The 12,215-nt window shown below is 38.2% G+C and overlaps 1 protein-coding gene across 1 annotated transcript in view; it reads right to left on the minus strand.

The window, feature by feature from the left end:
- Nucleotides 1-12,215, minus strand: part of SIS3 (SUGAR-INSENSITIVE 3) — a 169,993-nt gene that overhangs the window by 49,248 nt on the left and 108,530 nt on the right. Inside the window, exons 7-8 of the mRNA XM_089416711.1 lie at nucleotides 12,050-12,112; nucleotides 11,332-11,451 (exon numbers count right to left, since the gene is read on the minus strand). Coding sequence (XP_089272837.1) covers nucleotides 11,332-11,451; nucleotides 12,050-12,112 — 183 coding nt within the window. The remainder of the gene's footprint in view (nucleotides 1-11,331; nucleotides 11,452-12,049; nucleotides 12,113-12,215) is intronic.

Genomic DNA, 12,215 nt, shown 5'->3' on the forward strand with positions numbered 1-12,215 from the left:
TTTGTCACACACACACTCACTCTTGTGATCTCACTTCATCCTGTTTTGGGTTTGATGAAGATGAGAGCTAGAGAGTGCCCTAGGGTATACGCTACCGTAGATAACATGCCCTAGATCTAAATGCAGTCATGAGAGAATAAGTTTTACGTTGCTCAAAAAGTCGGAAAAAAAAGGAAAAGCCGGAAAATCTGGAAAAGCTGGAAGAGTCAGAACTGCCGGAAAAGCCAGAATTGCCAGAAAAGCCGGAACTGCCAGAAAAGCCGGAAAAGTTGGAACTACTCGAAAAGTCGGAACTACCGGAACCGCCAGAAAAGTCAAAATTGTTGGAACTGTCGAAACTTTCGAAAAAGCTAGAAAAGCAAAAACTGTCGGAAATGCCGAAAAAGTTGGAAAAGCCAAAAAAGCCAAAACTACCGAAAAGCCAAAAAAGCCAGAACTACCGGAAAAGCCGGAAATGCCAGAAAAGCCAAAACTACCAAAAAAGTTGGAACTGCCGGAAAAGCCGAGACTACCAGAACTGTGGGGAACAACCAGAACTGCCGGGAACAGCCGGAACTGCCAGAACTGCCGGGAACTACCGAAACAGTGGGAGCATCTGTCTCCAAAGTAGAGCAGCATGCAAGGGACAGCTAACTAACATTGGGACAGTTGTATGGTACTTAGCAGCAAATACACCAAGCATGCAATGTTACAGCTAGCATGCAAGGGACAACTAGCATGCAACAACAAGCATGCTAAGGACAAAAAGCATGCTAGGGACAACAAGCAAGCAAGGGACAACAAGCAAGCAAGGTGCAGCAAACACATAGTTCAAGATGGCAACATGGTGCAGCGATTGCACATAATGCAGTACAATGATGGGTAAAGTCATGATTAATGAAGCGTGATGAGATGCAGCATAGTGATGATGGGTGCAGCATGGTGCAGTGCAGTGAGGTGCAGCACGATGACGAAATGCAGCACAACGATAGGTGAAGGAGTCACCTTGGAGAATTAGTTGAAGCAGCATGTCTTTAACTGATCTCATGTATCATCTTCTTAGAGATGATCTATGCTTTTATCTAGATAAGTCAAAGTGTTGACTTCTGTTGTAAACTTACTATCTCTCTCTCTCTCTGTGCTAAACTATTGAAGAACATATAAGAAGAATTGATCAAGGGTTTCCCCACATTGGAGTTTGTCCCTAACTAGCGCCACATCTTGTGTCCTCTTATCTTGGATTGTCTTCTGCGATTTATGTTTATGTTCTATCTGCAGTTTACTTTAACGCTAATGTGATTGCTAATCTGGAAAAGATATGGAGCTAACTATGAAAATTGAAATAAATTGCTCTAAGCATAGAACATACCGAAAATTAACAAAAATCGAAATCATCATGCGTATATAGAAAATATCACTGGAATATAAAATATACTCTAACAAACTGAAATACAAAAGACATAATATAAACACTTGAAATAAAACTATCTAACGACATGAAATAAAAAGGAGAAGGGTTAGAGGTATTATACAAAACTATGCCCCATGGCAGCAAATGCCATCGATGAGGAATAATCTCGGGCATCTATCCGCTAACAAGTAGATCATGGTTTGTTTCTCAAATGTCTCGTGCTGAAATTTGACCCTCTTAGGTCGGTGTGACTGCTCATCATTGTGCCGCATATTTCTGTCCATCTGAAATCTTCCTCTTTTTTTGCTTGGTGGAGGGGCTGAGCGATGGAAGAAATGGCATACTGATTGGACAAACTCTGATTCAAAATGAGGCGGATGCTCCTGTGGCACAACTTGTTCACCATTTTCCAACTTCTTTGGGACTTCCACGTGGTACCTTCTTTCAACCTCTTTGTACAGTCTGACCATTCCACCTGTTGCTGCGGGAATAGTGGCATAAGATAAATCCATCTGAATGTACCCACCTAAATCAGCTGCAAACTTCCTGGAGAGAAGCATTCCCCATACATTTGGTACATCAATGACTGCTATATCCATGGTAATGATTCTGTACGGATAATCAACTAAGGCAACCTGTAAATCTTTAACCACACCAAGGACTTCAACCTTTCTAGAGTCCATTGAACAAATGTTATGGTATGGTCTAGAGATCCTTAAGTTTAATTGTTCCATGACCTTCTTGGTCATAACATTCTTAGATGCACCAGAATCTAGCATGCAATTGTGAAGTACTATGTCATTTATGTCACAAGTAAGAAAGAACGGCTCATGATTTTCATTAGTCATATAACAGTACTTGAATTTTTAACAATTCAAGTACTGGAACAGACATCTTGATGTTATTTATCCATGCTACCTAATCTACCTTTAAAGCGGGTTTATATCTTTCAAAAGGAACTCGCTTATCTTGACTTTGCCCTTTACCTTTTCGTTGATAAGTGTAACCTTTACTTTTGGCAAGCTCTAGAATTTGTTCCTAAAATGGTTTTTCACCATATGCCTAAGTAATGGGGTCATTTTCTTCATTGAAGGTATTAATTGTGAAGGATGAAGAAATCATATTTGCACATCAGCCTTCCTTAGAGTTTTCTTGATTTGCTTTGTTATCCTGTTGATTCTTACTTTCTTCCAAGATTCTTCTAGCAAATGCACATGTACTTTCTTCATGGAAACTCTCACAAGGTCTATAGAAAGGGACAGGCTCATCAACCATGTTGGCAGACTCAAGCAGTGTAGGGGGCCTCTGATCACTCGGGGGATTCCTTCTTGGCCATGGGTTATTATTATTACTCCTGTTATTATTGTTATTCCTAGTTGGCACACTTTGCATTCGCGTTCTTTCTATCTGTATTAATTGATTCTGCATTTCACCTATTTGTATGGCATGTTCAATCTTTATTTCTCTTACCAATCGGGTTAACTCCTTAATAGTGTCGGATTTCTCTTCTTTAACTTATTTTCCCTTGGACTTAATTTGGATTCTTTCAAAACCAGGGATTTCTAATTTCCAAAGACTTTCTTATCCTTTTCCAATTCCTCGGTCATGCTTTGGGCAATTGCTAGAGTGTTGGGATGAGCACCTCTGATTTCATACTAGGTTTCCACGGGATAAGCTTCAAGGTATTGTTCTAGAATAGTCTTGTTAGGAGGCTTGTAATCCTGAGTCATATCCCTTAGAAGCTTATTGAATCTTTGGTTAAATTCTTCCACCATTTCATTTTCTCTTTTCTTTATAGTGTTGAATTCTTTAACCAAATATTTTCCTTCTTTTGTCCCCATATTTATCTCTGAAAGCATCAAGGAGAGTCTTCAAAGAATCAAAAGCATTATCAGCCTTGTCTTGAAGCCAATCCAGAGCATCATCTTCTATAGAAAGCCATTCGAACATCTTCATGATTATAGTCAGTAGCATGAGAAAATTTGTAGATGAAGTCGTTGAATTTCTTTATATGTGCTTCGGCATTTTTAGCATTGTTCCCCTAGAAAAGCGATAGCTTGCTCATAGTAGATTCGTTTGGCAGATCATACGGATATCCTTGGATATTTGTGAAGTTGCAAGGCCTGTAAAAGTCACCCATGATGTCAAGACTTATAGGATGATTGATGAAAAGCTAAGTAACATGACACGACGACACGAGACACAGAGGACACGTAAATACAAGTATTCGACACGAGACACAGCAACCCCAGAAACAGGACATAAGGGCCACATTTATATATATATATATATATATTAAAAAACACTGAAATATAGTGCCTGATCCATATAGATTTGAGTCATGATGATATCTATTTAGTATTTAGTCTACACTATTTACTATTTAGTATTTAGTAATTTTTTATTAATTTACTACATCAATGATGTTCACATTTCAATGTTCATTGTTCATGTTATAACTTATGTTATTAACTTCAAATAGGTTCAAAACTTCAATCATGTTCAAATTTCACATAAGGTAGTTTATAAATTATAAATTTATGTGTTCAAGCTTCATTGTTGACCAGAGTGTTAATCGAGTTTTATCTCCCTTTAGACCTTGAACATGTAGTGAGCAGTGAGCACATGACGGGGAGGTGGTCACTAGTGTATAATAAAGTTAAGTTCCATAGGCTATAACACAACTTACAGGAAATTTAAGTGCTCCAAACTCTCAGCAAAGCACGCGAACGCTCGTCTCCTACATCTCTAGGTCCAAGTTGATGTGAAGTTGTGAATTGTGCTCTCAATGTGAAGTTGTGAGCATTTCGCTCGAATATGATGGAATTCCTCACATTGCACAACAAATTTGATTTCGGCAGCAAGCAAACTCGACTTCGGCGACGAACAATGACAAAAAAAACCCAAAAATAAACCATGTTGCAGGTTTTAAATGTCACTTTTCATGGGACACGTGTCCTAAGAGCCAAAAACGTTAGGGCACGTTTTTGCCACGTCCAAAACACGTGTCTCGATTGGAGGACACGAAGAAAAACGTTTTCGACACGTTTTAGGGCACGTTTTGTGTCCGACACGTAAAATATGGGACACAGGACCTTGAGGGACGTGTCCTGTGACTTAGATGAAAAGCAAATGGAGGTCAAGGAGGGCTTCTTGTCCGAGAAAATTTAAACGATCTCTAGAATGTAACGTGTTTAATCGAGCTCTTAGAACCTTTTCAGGATCAGGAGAGGGGTTAACCAAGCTACCGGGATTCCTTCTAGAGTACGTTCTTGTGAATGGATAAGTAAGTGGAGTCGCCACCCAAACAGGAAACCAACCTAAATGTCTAGGTGCTAAATGTGAGAATGAACAAGGTGAGAGGATTAGTGAGAGGAAAAGGAAAAGGTGATGAGAAGATGAAGATGAAGAATGGTGAGAGATGGAAGGTGCTTAGAAGATTATGAGAAATTGTCATAAAGCTAAGGTCCAACAAAAATTGTCCCCAACAATGGCGCCAGAAAATGTTGTCGCCCGGATTGTACAGGTCGCTCAGAGCAGGTGTTGTCACTCTGATCCCCACCCACTCCGTTCTATTTGTCTCCCAACAGCAGCCTATGGGGGGTAGTCCCTATGCAATGAGATGAAGGAAAACAAGTTGGAAACCAACTTGTTTGAGAGACACGGATGAGTGGCCTAGCCACTAAGTTGCATTTGAGCAAGAATATTAATTAGGTTGGATTTCCGTATAGGAGACCAGTGCCTTTATGGAATCACAATTTTTGCTTATGGTAAATTGAAACCAAGTGACCGGATGGACCCCAGTTGCTTGAATGATTGACTAACCTATATGATGTGCAAGTCTTAGGACCTATGTGAGATGCAGTGCACTTGGTTAATTTTAACTATATTCCTAGTCTAAGTGGAACGTTTCCCCTAACTATTTTGAGAAGCAATCCTCAAAATAAGTTGTGAAATGGAAGCCAACAGGAATCAGGCAAGGACCTGATTAACCCAGTGTTCCACTCACCCAGTGCCTCTGGCACTACAGAAACTGTGGCTCTGACAACTGCAAGGTCACTGTGTTAACTATTAGGAAGAGTTGAATCTCTCAAGCTAGTTTGAAAAGGGTTTCCCTAAGAGTCTATCAACCTAGCTTATGCTAGGAGGTAAATTCTTAATGCGGGCTAAATCCTAGAATGCTTATGCAAGATGATGAGCGGAATTATCTTGATTTAATATTGTTTATGTTACTTAAGTACTTAGTGTGAATTATCTTAAAGCAAGAGTACTTAACAATATTGAGATAACAAACTTAAACAAGATAAATGTCGAAAGATACAAGTTAAAACTTCACAAGAAATTCCTCAAGATGTTAGATCCTTTATCAATTAACCACAAATCTATACGGTGCCAATATTCAATACTTAAGATGAGCCAAATATCACTATCAAGATAACCAATGAAAACTTAGATGCCCAAAACAAGATTGAGAATGATCTTATCACTTTAATGGCAATTATGAAGAGGAACGCAATCAAATCCACAAAATACCAATATGATCAAGAGACTTATCACCAAGATAATATGATTGAAGTGCTTTTAGGTGAGTCAGTTTATTTAAATGTGAAATATAAATTCTTTTAACACATAAACTCACAAGAACAACACAATGTTAGCCACTTTCACCATGTAAATGTTAGGAGCAAGTAACACCAAAATATAGAGCTATGAAGACACTTATGACAGCAGTATGTAAATAGAGTAAGTGACTATTATGACAGCAGTAAGTAAATAGCTAAGAAACTGAATTCGCTCCCTTGGCCCCACGTGCCCTGAATCAAATGAATCGGACACAATTTGGTGGGACACATGTCCTCCGGATCGTATCCCATTGGGACATGATTGTGTCCTGATTTCAAGACACATGTCACGCATTTTTGCCCACCAAGCGGCTATAAAAGTGCGATTTGGCAATTCTAACTTCACCAAAGTCATTGTGGGTTTGTTGTGGGTGTGTGAGAGTTAAGAGCAAAGGGTGAGTATCCCTTAATGAGGTGCAGATGCCTTTGTAGAGTTTTCCACTGGCACTGCTCGATTTGCAAGCTATGATGTGATTAGATACAACGGGGCTAAGAAGCCCTATTCTTGGTGGGCAACTCATGGGGCAACAAGACCTCCTCTACAGTAGCTAGACATGAGGCTCCTTTCTCATGTGACTTCATCCTCTTGTTGTGAGAGGAATTGGAGCACATATGGAAATTGTACAGTGTCAAAAAGAGTAGGCTTGAGCAATCCAGGGCAGAAACAATGGTGTATGTGCACACCAACCTTCGTCTTATTTACAGGCAAAGGGATGACTGGTTGAAGGGAAAGACAAAGATGTCTTTGCTGATGTTATGGGTTTGGACAATAGTGTTGAGTTGCCATTGGCCAACATGGATCTTAATGAGCCAGTGTTGGAGCCTGTCACTTTTGATGATGGTGATACTGTAGAGGGGTCATCCTCTACACCAGCAAATGTAGAGATGACATTGGATACAAAGGAGGAGGATGCAGCAATGGAGAGCAGTGGTGACCATGATGATGAGTACAGTGATGATGGTTTTGATTATGAGGATTGATGACTCATGAGAGTGATGTTGATTTTGATTATGAGGATTGATAACTCATGAGCTACCTACAGGCTACTACCTTTAGGCTCGTTGTTTTATATTTGCTATTTCCAATTGCCATTGGCATTGCTCCTACGTATGTAACATTGTACACATTTTGATTTTGATGACTTAATCAGAAAACTACAGTATCTTGTCTTTCTCCTATTGGATCATTGATGAATATGTATTATAATTTATCATTTATGTCACAATTGTATTTGTATGCATAATGTTATTTTGTAAAACTCACATCTAGATGAAGATCTCTGTTTGAATCAATGGATTCGTATCATGAATGAGAATTCATACAAGAAATATCTAATTTTTAATATATATATATATATAGAGAGAGAGAGAGAGATATAGATATAAAATAATATATAACGTGTCATGTTTTGAGGGGTCAACATGTCTGTGTCTGACACTCGAATCCATGTGCCCTGTTTTAAGGGGTTAATGTGTCTGTGTCCGACACTTGAATCCCCGTGTCCTTCATGTCCCATGTCCTCGTGTTAGGTGACTTAGGTAAATAGAAATTCCACAATGCCTATGCTTGCCCAAAATCAAAAGAACTGCCAAGCAAACATAGCTAACTGAAAAATTAGATGAATTAGCCCTTTTAAAATGTATTTTTCAGAGATATTTCAGATTTGATCAATTATTATAGCAATAAATAAGTCACACATCCGCAAGCTAATGATGTTAGAAATAGTGCCCAAAATGCCCAAATTTATGCAGTAAATTCCAGCGAGCATAAAAATAGATCTAGGCTACATCTAAGGTGCCCAAGTGGCCAAAATTTGGGAAAATGAAAATTTTGCAATTTTGAACAATTTTGACCAAGCTAAATAAGATTTTAGGGCATAATTATCACTGATTTAACTATTGTAATAAAACAAAGAGAAACTGAAGGTTTAGAGGTCAAATTTTAGGCCAAACGCCTTGTAGATGCACTTGCCCAAGTGACCCAAAATTTTAGGACGAAGATGCCACCTAAAAATGAAGATTTTGGAGACCCAAAACTTGCAAAACCACCAAGAAATCAACATTAAACATTCTGAGGAGGCTTTAGGGCAATTTAAGGCAGAAAGAGGCCATGAAAATCCAACGCTAGGCCAAGGAAAGCCAACGTTGGGGGCTAACAAGGCTAACAAGGTAGATCAAAACCTGAGGTGAGAGAAGGCTCAAAAGGGCTAACGCTAGAGGAGAAAAGCCTCTAAAGGCTTGACCCATGGGCAATGGAGACCCTAAAGCTAGACATTGGGGGTTTAAGGGCCTAAAAGGCCACGGAAAGCCCTCTAGGGTTGTCGTCTAGGCTTCCAAAGAGAGGTTGAGGCCCCAAAAGGCCACGGCAAGCCCTCAAAAGGGCTTAAACCTTCTGCGCAGGGGCCTGGAGAGGAGGTTGAGGCCTCTAGGGCTCATGGCCTACCCTAAAAGAGCCAAAAAAGGATGACGCAGGGGCTAAAAGGATGATGTTGGGGCCTTAGAGGCTGACGTTGGGCTTGGAGAGGTCATATTCAGTCTCGAGAGGCCCAAAAACTAAAACCCTTGTTTCGAAAAAGAAAGAAAAAATATCTTTTAGATCTGAATTCTGTTGCAAAATCTTTAGTGAATAGCCCTGCAAAATTTCCTAGAGACTAAATCTTACCCTCAAGGGCCTAGATCTAGCTCTTCTTCCACTTGATCCCTTTATCCAACCTGCACAAATGAAAAGAAAACACCCAAACCCCAAATATATACAAAATACAAATACTTAAAACCCCAAACGCCAAGTTAGAAAAAATAATTTACAAATTAAATTTACAAAATTATTCACAAGATCTACAAATATACAAGGGTTTTAAAAATTTTGAATTTTTTAGAAAAATATTTTTATGGAGTTTTTTCCTTTGATGAATTGCTAAAAACAGATTAGAAACCCTAATGTATACTATAGCCTTAGCAAAAATTTAATCTACCATGCAAATATTTGGAATCCAAACAATAGTGGTTCCTGCCCAAGTTTGTGAACTTGGAGGCCAAGGCTGAAGTACCTGCAAGCACTATGCATCTATCTCAAAAATAATCTATTAGATCACATGGGGAATCAAACCACCTAAGGTTAGCCCAAAACTATCAATAGTATGATTTTATCTCCATCTACTGAAAAACAGATCTTACCAATATTCAGCACAACATAGAGATGTTCGTAGTTAGCACATACCACAAATCAATAAGCAAGAACACCTTGAATTGCACCCCAAAGTCTTTATTGTGGTAGAAAAAATGGTTCTCAGAGGGGCAAGATTACAAAGATGCTTCAGCAACAATTTCTTAATCAGAGATCAAGATGTTAGAGACTCAAACGACTCTAATTTATAGATTTATCCTCCAAGTGGAAAAATAATGGCTATTTTCTTTGATCCTTGTCAAAATAATCTCAGTCGTTGATAAACACTTCAAGATTTTTTAATCTTGGCCTTTGATTTTTTATTTTTGAGGAATTTTCGAATTTATCTTTTAATTACATTTTTATTAGCTCAAAATTAATTATTTTGAGCTAATTTCTTCACAATTTTGACTTTTACTTAACCATCAAAGTCCAAGAGTCCAAATTTTCTTGAAATATAAAATATTCCCTTGGTGGAGGACTTTTAAAAACTGATTCCTTTAAGACCCACGAATTTTTCCACTTGGAGAATTAAGTTTCCTAAGACAACTTAATTTGACTCTAATTAATTAATTTTTTGGCTTAGGATTTAAATTTATTTTGCCAGAAAAATTATTTGATTTACACAGGAGGGGATTTAATTATTTTTCCACCCTCTAATACATAAGATTTTACATTTATAACCCTCGAAGGGAGAATACACATTTGGTTAGACCCTCAAGACACATAACCCATCGGCGACACAATATGATATAGTAGACCAAGTGATTTGTAATAAAATAATTAAGCCAACTAGCTTAAATTATTCCCAAAACACTTTTGCATCAGAGTCGACTAAAAACACTAAGACTCACCTAAGATTTCAACAATAAATTTCACCCTAGCTTTGGGGTTTAAGCTGGAGGGAAAAAACTCTTCTGATTAGCTGTGTCTAGAAACACAGGTAATCAGTGAGGTTAGAAAACCTCTTAGGATGAAATTCGTCATCAAAATTACAGGCTTACCTAGGTTGTTACATATACTCAAGGTCTTACTAGGATCATTTACATTACATAACTTGCAGAATGGGTTTATAGTGACATGTAGACGGCTGATAGATGACCCGATCTCGTTGAAAAAATATGGCATTTTCGTTTCCTTGGAACTTTGACAAAATCTGTGCAACAGTAGCCATAGCCTTAACTTGGGGGTGGTCTGCTATTGAGAGAGCTGGAGCAACATCATCTATTGCTAGGTGGAACTTCTGAGATTCATAGCCAATTGGTGCTTTCATTAAAAATCAGTGTTCTTTATGATATGAGTGCTTTAATGTTGTTCATTATATTATATGTGTTAATTGCTGTCGTTAGCTTAATGAATATGCTACATGTTATGTCCTTATTCATGGTTCTGCATGTTATTAGGCCTACATGTGTATCATATGCAAGGAATAATTACAATATGGTATTAGAGTTGTTAATTCATGGAAACATGAGCCATGTTGAAAGAATTTTAAATGTGCATAGTACACATAGCCAGAGATGTAGTAATGTGGCTCAGCATGGAGTATAGCTGTATTACAAATTGGTGTCAAATCCTAGACAGATGCCTGGGTCTGATATATTATGGTATCAAAGCACAGGAAAAGGGAAAATTCATGGAATTTACGAGAGCCCCATACTCTCAATGGTTGACAGAGGGTAGTGGGTATGTTATACCACGGATGATGGACAGGTACTTCACACCCTTGTACCTCTCAGCCTGTGATATAGGAAAAAAAAATACTCAGCCTATGACATGGAAATAAATTCCACATGAAGTGGTTGAAACATCAAAGGGCAGATCATTGTTTTGTTTATCTGTCTTGCTTACCCATCTATCATTAAGTACCCCATAGCTCCATCAGAGAAGTTCTTTATTGTATATATGAACTGATGCTACAAACCACAGCAAACACTATTTTCTTGTATCAGTATACATACAAAGGATCCATAAATTCTTACTGTTGCAGATGCATATATATTATAAATTATGAATATAATGAGGCTATTTAAACAAATGAAGGGCGGGCGTGCAGAAAGAGAGAAAAAAATATGCATAAATGATTTGGACCTCTTATTTTTTCACAACCAGCTAGTTTTCCATTCTAGCACGCAATTACAAGTTAATAAACAAACCTGTGCCGGTGTCAAGTAAAGGCCAGGGTGGTATGTCGCAGTATCTTGTCCCATGCCCCGCAACTCCTGCCCAGCAGCTTCAAATGCCCATTCAGGCACTCTGATAAGATCAACCAAAACCTGAAATATAAAGGCAAACATAGAAGGTGAATTTTACAGGAAAAAAATATGCATTCACACAAGTGGTTCCTATATCCATGTTCTCCCGAAAATTACAAATACAAATTATAGCCCAAGCAATCAAAAAAATTAGATATAATAGCTCCAAAAACATGCTCTCTAGACATTATTGCAATTTGCACCTCAAATCCAAGTGATACAGCTAACGAGAATAGAAAGATTGAACATTTGCAACCTCAAATCCAAGTGATACAGCTAACGAGAATAGAAAGATTGATCATTTGATCATTTGATCATTGGCATTCTAGGACCTCTCCACACAGATTTGTAGACTTTGCTTGGAGCGCAAGAGGGACAGAATGAAACAAATCTATTCAGTAACATATTAATTAGACATTCACAGACAACGAAGGTGATGCTCAAAGTTTCAAACCCAGGCATTTCAGTGTCACACAAAACTCCAGGAATGATGAACCAAAGTCTAAACAAAAAGCTTTTGAATTAGAAATACTGGAATTTAGCATGCGATAGACAATCAAAACTTGATACCCACTACACTTCCTCAAAAAATGTGATGGAGCTGGAGCCTGGAACACACCCCAAATTCAGAAATAGGAAACCCTTGTGCCCGTTGTAGATGTGCCTGCCTCCGCATCAACCACTGCAACACATCCAGAAATTGAATTAGTATTTAAAGTTCCATTTTCTAAATTACATTTTACATTTAAAATTTACAAACAGTAAAGTTTCTGCAAAGGCACCCA

Source organism: Pinus tabuliformis, chromosome 3_2, assembly GCF_031772625.1.
Source record: "Pinus tabuliformis cultivar Carrire ecotype Pingquan chromosome 3_2, CPIR1, whole genome shotgun sequence".
NCBI classification, from domain to species: domain Eukaryota; kingdom Viridiplantae; phylum Streptophyta; class Pinopsida; order Pinales; family Pinaceae; genus Pinus; species Pinus tabuliformis.